The 14,695-nt window shown below is 30.6% G+C and overlaps 1 protein-coding gene across 2 annotated transcripts in view; it reads left to right on the top strand.

Moving 5' to 3' along the window:
* The window catches only part of LOC106457928 (solute carrier family 25 member 38-like), a 32,502-nt gene extending 22,459 nt beyond the window's left edge, over positions 1 to 10,043 (top strand). For both annotated transcript variants that reach the window (XM_013917375.2, XM_013917376.2), the window contains exons 6-11: positions 123 to 228; positions 1,118 to 1,187; positions 6,602 to 6,700; positions 7,147 to 7,313; positions 8,228 to 8,320; positions 9,258 to 10,043. In XM_013917375.2, the coding sequence (XP_013772829.1) occupies positions 123 to 228; positions 1,118 to 1,187; positions 6,602 to 6,700; positions 7,147 to 7,313; positions 8,228 to 8,320; positions 9,258 to 9,284 (562 nt within the window). In that variant the 3' untranslated portion in view covers positions 9,285 to 10,043. The remainder of the gene's footprint in view (positions 1 to 122; positions 229 to 1,117; positions 1,188 to 6,601; positions 6,701 to 7,146; positions 7,314 to 8,227; positions 8,321 to 9,257) is intronic.
* The last annotated feature ends 4,652 nt before the right edge of the window (positions 10,044 to 14,695 follow it).

Genomic DNA, 14,695 nt, shown 5'->3' on the forward strand with positions numbered 1-14,695 from the left:
CTGCAGATAATTACTAATAATCTATAAGTTACATGTATAATGCATGTTTGTTGTTGTACTACTTTTTTTTTCTTGACCTTGTACATCAATATATTTTACATGTAGTCCCTAATTTTATACAGGAAAAATGACCCTTCTCCTATTGATGCAGTTTGTCTGGGGATTTCAGCAAGATCACTGACGGGTGTTATTCTTTTACCTATAACAGTTATCAAAACTAGATATGAGGTATGATATGTGCATATTCTAAAAACAAAGTTTTAGATCATATGTTTTAACCATAATATTTGCATATACATGTACAATATTATGACAGTTCTACAAGTAAGATGTTCTTGAGAATTGTACAAAGGTTTGTTATAGTAGCAAACAATTTACCCACACTTCTCCAAACTCGTCAGTTTTCAAACAAATTATTCCAAACTTACTTTGTTGGTTAGTGTGTATTTGTTTTGTTTTTTATTTTATTAAAGAACAAAAAATCAACAAAATGAAATTTTGGAAGATGGACAAAAATGGTGAGGTATAGCAAACTTTTGATGTAATCATTTTTGTATTCAAGGTTAGTAGAGCTACTTTTCACTACAATTAACTGGTTGTGGTTCTTTTTATTTGAATTATGTTGGATAAATTCCAACAACTGTTACTAACTGAAGCTTTGCATAATTTTCGTTCTTTCACTTTTCTGGGTGTACTCATTTAAAATAAATTTGGTTTTATGTCATTTTTTCTATATTTGGATCTGTCTGCATCTTTAATTTTAAAGTCATTTCTCTGAAATGCCCTTTTATTGGTTAATCTTGGTGCGTGTGAGCTTAGATATAATATCATTTTAAAATAAATTTCCTTATTCAAGCAAACAAATATGTAGCAAAATATTATTTTAATTTTTTCTTGTCAGGAAGTGAATTAATTATGTAGTTTTATTAACTTTTGTTATTATAAGTGACCTCACCTCACTATATATATTGTGAACTTTGTAAAGTTATTTTGCTGCTGAGACTGCATATTGACGTATTTATCCTACTATGCTGTATTTGTATTTTATGCATGTGGTACACCCATCAGTTGCATCTTAATCATGTAATTACATACATTATTATATTTTTATCTCCAGAGTGGTGTTTACAGTTACGTTGGTGTAGTACAAGCTTTAAGAGTTATACACACTACAGAGGGTTTCAAGGGTAAGTGAAGTATGACAAGTTTCTGTATCTCATCTTTAGAAGTGTATTGTTTAGAATTTTGTTAAGTACCATATAGTACTTTCATTGTATTTGTGAATTAGCTTAGCTAAAAATGTTCTGATAAGCTGAATATAAATTTTAATTTGTATCATTATTTCCAGTGTCTAAAAATAACTGCATTGATCATTAGTACCATCTTATGAAAAATTAATAAAGTATTTGGTTTTGGAAGCTCTCAGCCTTTGAAATGTTAGCCTTCTTAGCTCTGTTTCCTGTATTTCTGAGGAGGAGTGCCAGCTTAAATCTTCAGGTCACTTGACCTTCTGTACTCATTTAAAGTTGACATAAATTTAATACTTGTAACTCTATATATATTGGGTATATCTTCACGAAATTTGGCATTCTTTCAATTAATATTACAAGTCTTTCACATACAAAAAGTCACATTTCTTAGTGAAGTATTTCTAATAAAATAAAGTTTTGTCCATGAATATATTGAGTATTTGTTTTGAATAGTCCGTGTGCAAAGTAATTTTCATGTTAAAATTAAAAATACGTTTCATCATCTCAAATTTCCTTTGTGTAATCCCTAAAACCTCCTAAATGCATTTCAAACGTTTTTTTTTTCACTAAATCCTTATAATTTGTTATTTTCTCTACCCTAATTTCAAAACTGGATCGGTCAAATCGACTGACCTCATAACCACCAAAAAAATCGAAATAAACCTAAATTAACCTTCTTTTCTGAAACTACATTTGTTTATCCTAAGTAGCTCTAAGTTTGTAACATTATACATCTATTTATACTTAAGTTTTATTGTTTGATTGCCCTTTTTATTGCCATTTGAACTAACTTGTCTAACTGCTATCCATGCCATTATAAGTTGTAAATCACTTGGGGAATGTGCAGCTCAAGTTACGCTATCGAACTATATTACCGACGAGTTGCTCACATGTGTGCTTCGAGAACAATTTTAATTATATTATTATTATTATTACTTATTTTACGTATTCTAGTCTTAAATAACTTAAAAAGATCTGTACTTTAATTTTAGTTACTTTTATAATAATAAATAAAGAATAAATATGAAAAACAAGTACTTACCTAATCTTCTTTTTTCTTGCCCTTGATTGGTGAGTAGAGTTAAGCCAGATTTTTTTTTTTTTAGTGCTTATGGTAAAGCACTTAACAATTTTTATTTACTTAAATAATACACCAAAGAAAATAGACTAATAACATGCAAAAAGTAGACAAATTCACTTACTTCTAAACATTTTCCTGGCTTTCTAACTATGCCACAAAAGCCGTTACAAATTCATCCAAGCTAGTCGTTAACTTTTCCACTGGAACAAAATTGCTACTCTGAGTGACATTGATGGTTATCTGTTCAAAACACAATGTTATATAAAATGCCATTTGATATATGAAAACCTTGACTTTCTATTGGTTATAAATAATATATAATGAATATAAGAGAGAACTATCAACCAATTGTGATAGGGAGGATGTGACAGGAGGGGTCTGATTTTCTCTTTGATAGCTCTGTAACAAAACAAAATTGAAGGCCATAAAAATTATGGTCTGTTTAAACAATTATGATTTTATAGAGAGCATTTTACGTTTAATTTCGTACATTTTTGAGGGGTGATGGATAAAATTTGTTAAGACAAAATTTGTCATGTGTGTTACACTAGTGGAAATTCAGGATTTTTTTATATATTTCCTTTTAGAATGAAGAAGTTAACTTGTATGCTATTAAAATATGATTATTAGCTAAGATTTTATGCTATTCTAATTGGTATAACATAAACAAAAAGTAGTTTAATAAAAGTTTGAATGTAAGACACTAAAACCTTGTGTCATGTGCAGTAAAGGGTACCCGTGCCAATAGGGTTAAAAAATCATACATTTGTTTAAGCATACACAAATTGTTTTACTTCTATAAAAATAGGAAGACCAGCTGAGCTTTCCCATAAAGCTCTTTTTATTACTGTTCACATACTCTAGTAACTTGTTTTACTGATACAACTTTAATAAAGCTGATAAAATCCGTGCAACTTATTTTATCAATAAGATTTTCATACAATATTGAACATACTTGCCAACATATTGAATAGGTTTAAGGTAGCATATACCCTTTACATAGTGTTATCTAGGTTTGGCCTTTTTATCGGAAAAAAACATTTTCATACTATGTTTTTTGTATGAAAATACATTGAAATAGGTAAAAAAAGACGTATACATTACCACTGTGGCTGATTGGCATATTATAAAAAGAAATACAAAAGAAATGTCTTGTGCTCCTAATAACTTCAATAAACATGACTGAATGCTCCTGAAAGTAGGTTCAGTGGGATGTGAAGAATTAGTCTGAAGTAATAAAAACTCTGAGAATTAATTCAAGGTCAAATTATGGCACTAATTAGTGCATATTTTCATTTTTTAACACATAGTTTAACCTTTGTGACTGAATCATCAATGAAAGGTTTTTAGCACAGTCCATTACTTAAAAGGGGGTAGCAAAAATGCAGCATTTTGATAAACAGGGGAATAACAGACAAATTGGCTAAAAGTACATGGAAATGAGGAGAAAAACAACTATTGTGGAATGTAAATAAAAGCATTTTAATGGAAACAATTTTTTTCATATTTTTAATGGTTTTTTTGTTTAGCTAAAACTCTTTTTGCACTGGGAGGAAGCTGTAAATTGTGATATGCTTTGACATTGAAAGGGTACATGGTACCTCAAGATAGTTATTGTGTAGTTTTATTTATTATAATTGAATAAACATGGGAAATTATTTTTTCTTTAACCATATGTGTATAGATGGGGGTCAAAGTATGCAAGCCATGACCTTTTACAGAGTGCCACTCAACATGATATTATGTATTTGATGTCAGAGTTATCAACTATTCATTTTACAATACACTGTTAGTTTATCACAGTGTGTGATAGAAGAGAGTAAATACGAGATACAGTATACTAAAATACTGAAAACAAACTGTATGCGCATTTTGGAGGCTCTAAAGATTATGCAAATATAAACTGTACAATGGATAAGTATTTTTTAATCTTCACATGAACATCACCTTGCACTCCAATTTATCTGAGTCAGACGAATGTCATCTATTTACAGATGTATCTTGAGCACAAATATATATATTGGAACTCGACTGACCGTTTGTGTAGAACATTTTACTAAAAGCTTTCCACATCTCGCTCAGATAAGCCTAGTCGATCCAATGTACATTCAAGTAATAGTGGTTTTGAATAACGTCAAACTGATGGTACTACAGTTGAGCAAGACATGGGGATTTTTTTTTTAAGATGTAGAAGTTCAGCTGAAATGGTAATAAGGCTAAACAAAAACCAAATTATTTACTTGCACATTACTTTTTGTAGTAATACTTGTATTGTTATACATTGTAGTTAATGTTAAGATCCCGGTCAGTCAGAAACCCACCCAAAAATAGTTGTTGTTGTTTTTTCCCAAAAAAAAAAATTGAAATTTCATAATCATTTTTTGCACAGAAAAATACCATAAAACTGGATAACATTGCTGTATGTAAACAATTCAATTGTTTCAAAATCAGTTTTCCGTTTTTTCGCATCGCAAGTATGACCAAAGTTACGAGCAGCCCAGGACCATGTGAAGAACATAAATACAAAAACAAAGCAGCAGAAGTTGTGAAATATGTTTACATCGTGATCCTCCAGCTATATGTACAGCAAAACATTGACATGTTATCCCACAAAGTAGACGTGGAGTAGTGCAAAAGATCCAAAAGCCAGTATAAAAGAGAAGGAAGAGGCAGAACAAGATGTTTTTTTATAGAAATGTGTGCTGAAGAGAGTGTTTCATTACAAAATTTGGACGTTGAGGTTGAAGACTTACTAGAAGAAAACTAGAAACATGTTTATTCTCACAAATTATGCCTTGAAATTGATTAATAACTAATATTTGCTAAAATCAAAGCATTACAAATCTCTCCATTGATTTCCTGGTAAGTTGGGAGGTAACCAATCGTTTTTCCTATTTCTCTGAAAGTTTCTCTCGCTTTTTAGACCATTCCGCACAAATTGTGCACTTTCCCTGATTATTTTTTATACTTTTTCAAAAAGTGTGCACGGCAGCCCCAAGGGTGTGTTTCCCATTGACTGGGATCTCAATATGTTGGTTCACATTGTAGCTAATGTTAATATATTGCAAAAGCCATGTATATATATTAATGTTTCATCATAAAAGAAAGTATTTTATTTAAACATCTTATAAAATCAAAGTGGCTTATTACTCAGATTTTACTTATTACTCACTGTAGCAGACTTGACAGAACTATAAGTTTTATTTTTTTAATGCTAATGTAAACAAATATTTCACTCTTATATTGATGAATTTTGTTTTTTATATTTTCAGTTTTAATTTTTTATTACTAAAACTTGTGTATGAAATAAAATACTGAAAGTTATGTATGAAATATAAAATGTTATCACAAGGAGTCACTTACTAATATGCTTGAAAATCTATCTAGAGCTGAAGAATCTGGCAAAATGTTACTCTAATTAATACAATCTAATCTAATTAAAAGAAATAACATGGCAAATATTTTCCTTTTACATAACATCAAGAGCCAAACATATCCTAGTGGTTAGTATATTGTACTATAGATCAGAAAGTCAACTGCTCATGTCTTGTTACCAGCAAAAAAAAATATATGAACTTAGCCATTTGGGCTATGCATGTGTTATAAGGATAACTGTCAAATCTAACTCTTTAGTCAGACAATGTTAGCCCTTGTGTACACTGATTATTATTCTTATATGGCATCTGTTCCACCAAAGTTTATATTACAATGGAAATTTCACTTGAGAATCCACCACATCAATGTGTTTACCTGAAGAAGACAAACCAATATTCTGTTGAAACATGTAGCGTGTTTTCTACGGGAAATAATTTTCATTATTCTTATTATGAACCATTGTTTATCAGTTTATTTTTACTTTAGTTGTTGATATAATAAAGGTATATATGTGGTTTATATTTAGTTAGCTTGGAATTATAAAAAATAATAATAATAGTATTTGATGACTCCCATAAGCATGTGAAGCTGTAAAAAATATAATGTAAAATTAAACTACATTTTTTTCTGTACTGCTGAATATCTTTCAGAAATTTTGAAAAATATTTTAATGTCTTTACAGTTTCAAATAAATAATCTGAATATAATTAACATAATTTAGACAGCTAATGTAGTTTATATGAGAAATAGAAATTAATAAAGCTACTGTTACTATTTGTTGCAGCCATAAATAGCTTATTTTGGAGGAAACATAACAGGTCATTTTATTTCAATTACAAATAATTACAATGGAGTGTGTGTACTGTGATATATTTTTGGAAACTTTTTACTGTAGGTTTGTTCAGTGGACTGATCCCCACACTGTTACGAGATGCACCTTTTTCGGGCATATACCTAATGTTCTACACACAGACCAAAAAAGCTGTACCCGAATGTAAGTACACTGGATTCGAGGCTATTCTCTGTTGCATGTGTTAATAAAGTGGTTTTATTATTTCAAAGTTAATGTTTCTGTAATATTTTCCACATACTGTTCCACAGTGTCACAAACTGGAATGGTAGGGAATTAAACTCAAGCAGTAATTATCCTGTGTGGAAAGAAAAGCAGTAAGATAATTTTGTAAAGGATATTAATGAACTCTGCTGAGAACAGGTTTCTAAAACGTACCTTAAATATATCCATTTACTGTTGTTGTTTGTTTGTTTTTCTAACCAAATATCCCAACTGGCCTGAAGAGCCCTGGCATAAACGCCTCATTGTTATTGGATATAGCAAATAGTGTGGTCGACAGAATGTTATACACTCCTTTTTACTTTTACTCAAATTCTTTTTAATAATGACTGTCTCATTAAAATCAAAACATTTCCTTTGCTTCACAGCTTGGAGGGATGGAATGACTCAAATTCCAACAATATTTCTCTGTGGAACGTTTTCTGGATTATTGGCTTCTACATGTACCCAGCCAGCAGATGTTATCAAGACTCACATGCAGTTGTACCCAAGCAGGTTCACGAGGGTCTCAATAGCAGTTTTGTACATCTATAAGGTATGGAAGGTGTGATTAACACAGTGCTGATCACACTTAATTTTTTATTTTTGCCAGTATATGTTCTTTCATTTTTGGGGGGGAAAACTTTGTTTTGTTTCTTAACTAAAAACTTGAAGATTTTTATAGAAAAACTGCGTATAAAGCTATTAATAGTGGCATTCACTGTGAATCAAACGTATAAAACATGCCACCTGTGGACTCGCAATGTACATCTATGTGTCATTGCATTAGTACTAATGTGTATATCTACCTGTATTTTATGTCTGTCTTTTGTACGTTTGACTTGTTTTATATCTTTTACATGTTTGTCTGTGTGTGTGTGTGTGTGTGTGGTGGTAGCAGCATAATAAACATACAATTACAAAATTAGAACATAACAAAGTGTGGGGAGGGGGGTGACAGCAACCACAAAACAATTAATGCAGCCTTTTAAAGGAAAGTAGTTGTCTGTTGTTGTGCAGCCAGATTCTTACCTGTAGTGGTATGTAATTGAAGAAATGGCCTATCTTTAATGCTATTTGAATGCTAGTATGCAGTTATTAACCACTTGTGACTAAATAGGTTTTTTTGACATTTATTTCAGTATGTTTTGTCTTTGCACTTTTTGGAGTCATGTCTGGTAGATATAAAATGTGTGTGTGTGTATCTCTGTTATGTATATGCATCTGTCTCTTACAAATGTTTATTCTGTACATATTTGCTTCTGTTTTTTTATATAAAGTTTTCTTCCATATACTTATGCAAGTTTTTTTTAGTCTGTTTTTTTTTTTTTGCACGTATGACATAAAATATCCAAAGTGCTTAACATAGTTTTTGTTACAGACATAACACATTTATTAATATGAAAGTTTAGAAATAAACAGCATTATTGCATGAATGTCCAATATGTTGCACATCTGTTATTACTGCAGGAATATGGACTTGCAGGATACTTCAAGGGACTTGTGCCTCGAGTACTCAGAAGGACTCTTATGACAGCTCTGGCTTGGACTGTATTTGAACAGGTATGTTACTATGATCAGTTACTTGGTGCAACAAACAGTTGATCTGCTACTAAAACATCAAACATCCATTTTATTTTCTCAAAAAACCCTCTGACCATATTATGGAAACTTAAAATTTCCAATTTCATAAAACTAATAAACATGTTGCTTTTTAATATTTGTGGAACATGCAATTTATTTATATCTGATAAATTATAATAGAGAATTAGTCTTCTGGTACATGTTGCTACGTGGGAAAAGAAAATGTACAAAAATTGGATAGTTGGCAAACAAATAATGCTTCAGTGATAGAATTGATTGAAAGTTATAACAACTTCATTGGAATATCTATTTCACAATAATATCTTCAAACAATTTGTTGTATAGAATATACATGTAAAAAGGGATGCAAGTAACTAATTCTAAAACAGTAATCCCTGACATAAAAATAAGGTTTGCTTAAGAAAGTACAATATTGTAAAAAAGATTATTAAATTAAACCAAAAGAAATCTGAGAGATAAATTAATGTCTATGTTTTTTTTTATTATTATATAATTGATAGATAATGGCATGTGGTTTGATTAGGGGCCTGTGGAACTTAAATACATTTCTTATTAAGTATTATGTGTTTGGACGAATTTTATGTTTCTTACATTTCTTTGTTGTTCTTAGGAATAAAATTCTATTATTTTCTTTCCTGAACATCAATCTTAAAATCTTGGGATTAATTAATTAATTAAACTTCCAACAACATAAAATAAATTTCAAATTAAAATACTTGAGTTGTATCTTTAAGCAACATATTTTTCATGGTTTTTAACAGACTGCTGGTTCTAGGCTCGTACATATTTTTCTTATTTTCAAATTTACTGTTATTGTTACTATTTTTATTTTTCAAAAGTGTTTTGTGTAAATGGCAAGTCTACATAACTAACTAATGTTTTTATAATTTTTTAGGTCTCACGCGAATTAGGCCTGAAGTGAAAGAAAGACTACATATGAATTCAGAACATGTTTATATTTTGCACTGTTATATGGTTTATATATTTTCAAGAAGTATGAAAATGTTTTGTCTCTAATAGCATTGTCAACATGTTACTTTTTTTTTGTGTTTTATTTTTTGAAAACAAGTTGATTTAGGAAGAATTGTGTGGAGTGAATTCTTGCAGAACCTTGTGTTAAAATCTAGTGTTCCTATGTTATCTGAGCCTATTGTGTTATGAATGTTTCACACTAATTGGTCTTTATACATAAGTGTTTTCCTTTAGTTTTCATTTTAAAGTTAAGGTCTTTTTACCATATTTCTAAGAAACTAATTTAACTTTTATTCATTATTTGACATATTATCCTTGCAATATTTTTCATTACGATGTTTTGTTAACCTAGTAAACTATATAGTTCTCTAATAAATATACAAAAAACTTTTATACAGTCACTTTTCTTAAGGTTTGCTTAGAATGTTATATTAATTCATACCAATAGATTATTTACTTAAAATTGTCGCACTGTTCATCATTGTTTTGTGTAAGATTGTATCATACAAACATCTTTACTCTCACTTAGGTATGAAATATTGAATTATAATACTCATGGTGGAACAGTATTTTTTTTTTTATCTTTAAACCCAGAAATAAGTGCCTTTGAAGTAGTTACGTAGTAATATTTTAAAAAATTAAATGTTTTTTTTTATTAAACTTGTACTAGGTTGATGTAATAAACTGTACATAACTACTATTATTATTACTTGGGTGTTGTATTATATTTGAATTACAGACTTAAAAGAGGACTTGTATTGAATTCATTTACTTGGTAATAAATACACTAAGACAAGGTTTTCTTAATGGTCAAGCATGGCTCAATGGTTATCGTTACTAGACTGTGAACTTGAGGTTGGCATTCCCTCACCAAAAAAAAAAAAAAATCCCACTCTGCACTTTGGAGCCATGGGTGTGTTATAAGAATGACAGGCAAAATTCTTTTCAGTCTGACTGGTGTTGACTAGCTACCTTCCTTCTTGTCTATCACTTCAAAATTTGGGATGGCTAGGGCCTAGAAAAAAAAAATGTTTTGTTTCTGGTTACCTGACTGATCCTAATGAAAAATGCCCTTTGATTAATTTTTTTTATTTACATCAAATTATTGCACTAATCTGCTACCATTATTGTGCAAGGTGAAGGTCATAAGAAACCATGTCTCCGATTCATTAGTAGGTGTGGTGTGTCAATGCTCTCAGCCAATTATAGCTGAGCTTCTATTTGTACATTGTCAAACATTTCATCATGGCAGCTAGAATATTGGCTGTCATTTTTACAAATGGCCACATGTTTACTTCAAAAAGACAGTGTCACAGTTTATGGAACAGTCAGACATCTTCAAGTCATACCATCCAATACTAGATTCGAATGACTACGAGTTAGATATCAACACATATTGGTCTGGATAAAGTTTCAATGGACATTGGGATGGATTTATTTAGTAGACTTGTTTGGTGTCAAATTAATTGAATTTCACTGTAGGCTTAAACTGAAATGAAAGTACCAGTAAAGCAAAGGATACAGTGACAAAATCCAATCAACCAAATATTCCACCTAACTACCCTCTTATTTGTTTTTCTTCATGTATTAGGAAACAAATCTTTTTTTTTTTTAGTCCCAGTGCAGACTGCCCTTGTGTACCATGAAATTCAACAAAACAAACTGTTTTTCTTTAAAAACAAATGGTGAGGTCAAAAAATGTTTTTCATCAAACACACAGAAAATAATTTTCAAGAAGGCAATTATAACAATTTTATGCATTTTTAGTTAAATGAACTTAGAAACTTAATATTATAATTTCTATTCAAGCAAATATAAAACAACCTTTGCAAAATAAGATACAATGATATACTTATGACAGCAAACGTTTAACCAAATGTTCACAAAGTTAGTTGAATGGGCCAACCTCATAATAGAGAAAGAACATTTACTGTGTACCTACACAAAATGTGGAAAGCTTTTATTAAAATGTACAAGTCTGTCATACACAAAAAATCGGATGTATTACCAAAACATTTGTACTCGAGAGATGCCTGTGAACTGGCATCAGACTGATAAGTGAGAGCGAGTTGCTGTTCATGTGAAGAATAAAAATATTTTACAATTTGCATAACCTTTAGATCCTCTACAGTTTTTTCATTATCTTTGTATATTATTTATGATACTTATCCTCTCTCTCGAACTACCTCTAAATAAGCAATTTAAGGTAAATATGAAGTTGACAACTCTGACATCAAATACATTGAATGGCACTCTATAAAGGTCATGGCATGTGTACTATGGTCATATAGCAGAAGTTTAACTTGATATAAGCATGGCAAGTTTTGCACACGAAATAAACATAGCAAAAAATAATGTTAAATGAACGTACTAATAATAACGTGACTCAAATATATTCAAACTATAAATAAACACTCATCTAATGCCCAGAAAGTCTCTTGTAGTGTAAAACGTTGGTGTAGCATACTTGTACAGCAGTCTCGACTCTCGTGCTACACAGATTTTAGATTTCTTGCCATATCTGTGTGTGACCACTATAGCAATCATCATTGTTTGAAAATGGTGATCAAACTCTGTTCCACTTCACAATTACAGATGATAAAAATGGTACATCTCGTATAAGATTTGATTCAAAATGTATTATAAATATACTTATGTCAAAAGGGTTGAAGGGTATGTCCTAAAATACCAATTAATAATAAATGTTTGGTTATAGATTTATATTAGAGAAAAGCTTTAACATCTGTACTGACTATTCCTTTCATATATATTAAGAATGATACGTGTTTCTTTCTGTAGTAGAAGCATTTTGCATTACACATGAAGACATCAGTTTCACTTTATTTGCTTCCATGAAGGTAAATAAGAGTATTGTTACCTGTAGTTGAAACAGCAAGAATTTCTCCGATTTTATCGATTATGCATTGTAATGAGTTTAAACATAATGATGAGTAATGTAGTTATATAAATACACTTGTATTTCCTAAACCTTGTTATATATTATAGTGGTCTCATAGACTTTTACCTAGTGTCACTAAAATGAGGCCATTAGAGTAGGAATGATGAAAGCCAGCTAATCACAAAAGATAACTGCTAATTGGTTACAAATGTCATTGGTAGAATGTGAATCCACATTCAAAATCCAAACCAATGCTGCATTTGTGCAGACTATCCTCCATAACACAGACCACTGTCAATTCTGGCTGACCACTATTGCAGGTTACCTATACCAGAACTAGCCCAGGTGTTTTAAGTTAAATGACTGTGCAAACTTCACAAAACCAGCCAAATTCTAAATGAGGTGCGTTACACTCACAGCAAGACAAAAAAACAACAACAAACAAACTGTAAACATGTTACATATGAGTTTAACTTGGCTCTATACCAAAAAAAGTTTGACACTATGACAGTTGTGGAACCATGATGTGGGCAAAAAAGTACTGTTGGACATTCCTACTCTGTGAAATGTGACCAGTAATGCCACATGTTATAAAAATTATCCCTTGATCTCTATATACTGGTGAATTTAACACTGTCGTCAGCCTAATAAATGAAAATGTTAAACTGGCCAACACATTATTTAATTAAAAATAAAGATTGGCCTGCTTGCTCACTAGACTTTTTTAGAGATTCGCTACCTCTATGTAAAATGATAAGTTTCCTAAGATGACCTGGAAATGGCTATTTCAGAGAAGTGGGTTCTGAAACCACAATCTGTACCAAGAAGAATGAAAGTGAAGATTATGTTTAGAACAAAAAATGAGAAAGGATTTGAAGTTTGATAAAGGCTTCACATGTCAACCAAAAGAAAGATAGCCAAAAAATTTGGAACCACAGCAATCCCATTTGATCACGTTACCTGTGAAGTCCCTATAGGTAACTCCACATGGACGTTTTTTTTACCATGAATCTGTTTAAGTGTGTGGCTGGAAGTATTAGATTTAAGACACTGGCTGGTTAATAACATTAATATAGCTGTTCTCAGAAGAAGCTTAACCTCGAGGAAACATCTCTTAAGATGATCGCCAGGAAAAATTCGGTTTTCTGCACCAATTCGTCAAACTTAATTATAGTTTCCAAAGAAGTCGTAAATGACGTTCTGAATATTTATTAATGCTATCTGTGTTTCCAAAAAAAAAAAACATAATTTTGTATGAACTTTAATGGTTTGAAACGTAATTATTAGAAAAAAGTTTTGCTCTTAGTTTTTAACAAGTTGAATAAGGTGATGAAAACTTTGCTTTAGTGTTTTTTTTCTTGTGCTCTTTTTTTTTTTCTCATCTAAAGCTGTGCATTCCTAGTAATCGCTTGTAGTGTTATACAAAAATAAACTGGAAGTTTTATCGGAATTTGTGAAAAATACAAAACGCATGATATTACCCAAATAGCAAATTTTAATTTTTCATTTGGGTATTATTTACTTCTCATAGAAGAAGAAAAGAAAAAAGACTATATGAACTTCTTTAACAACTGCTAAACCTAAATTTTGTCAAAAGTAAAATGGCTTGTTACAATATCTCAAAAACATCTTATTTGTTTGTCCACCGCGGGGAGTCTAAACCCGGACCTACCGGGAGACTGAAAAACATTAAAATATTTAATTATTTGCTTTTTACGAAGATAATAGTTATCGCACATATTAAGATATTATGAGCAATAATATGTGTATAGTGTTTTTTTAATTATTTTTTAGCATCTTCATTAAATGTTTGACCAATTGATATAATGTTAAGTCATGTTCTTGCAACGGGCTTTTATACATAAAAAAAACTGGTTTAATAACATGAGGTTATCAACTTGGTATTTTGTATGATACCAAAGTTATACTTGTATATCACATTAGCATTTTACTTTAATTTTGCATTTGCAGGGTGCTAACAGAGTGAAAAATAAATATTTAAAATAATTAAATCTTATAACCTACTTCTTCCGGAAAAATAAATTCAATCAGAGGCACGCTGAGAATCGTAAGTTTTATTCGGGAAAGTCTGGATATGGTATAAAATGTTTCAAAGCTGTGACAGATGCTGAATTTGTTTGTCGTCCTGTCAGTCTCCATGTTAAATAATAACTTCGATCAGAATAAGTTATGTGCTTGGGCGAACCAGAAAATATACCTAGGCATTAATGTAGTTAATTAAGTGTACTTTTCTTACGTTTCTACTTATAAAGATTAGAATGCATTATTTCATCAGTTGGATACCTTCGCTGTTATCGATATTTTCGGTCGTAATCCCAATACAGTAGCATGAAGCTCGAACACCGTAGCAAATTTAAGTTAGTCCTAAATACAAATTCTAAGCTAAGAGTACGAAATAACATTTGTGGCGAAAGTATAATAACAAATAATAAATCATAATA

This window comes from Limulus polyphemus, unplaced genomic scaffold (assembly GCF_000517525.1).
Source record: "Limulus polyphemus unplaced genomic scaffold, Limulus_polyphemus-2.1.2 Scaffold393, whole genome shotgun sequence".
NCBI lineage: Eukaryota > Metazoa > Arthropoda > Merostomata > Xiphosura > Limulidae > Limulus > Limulus polyphemus.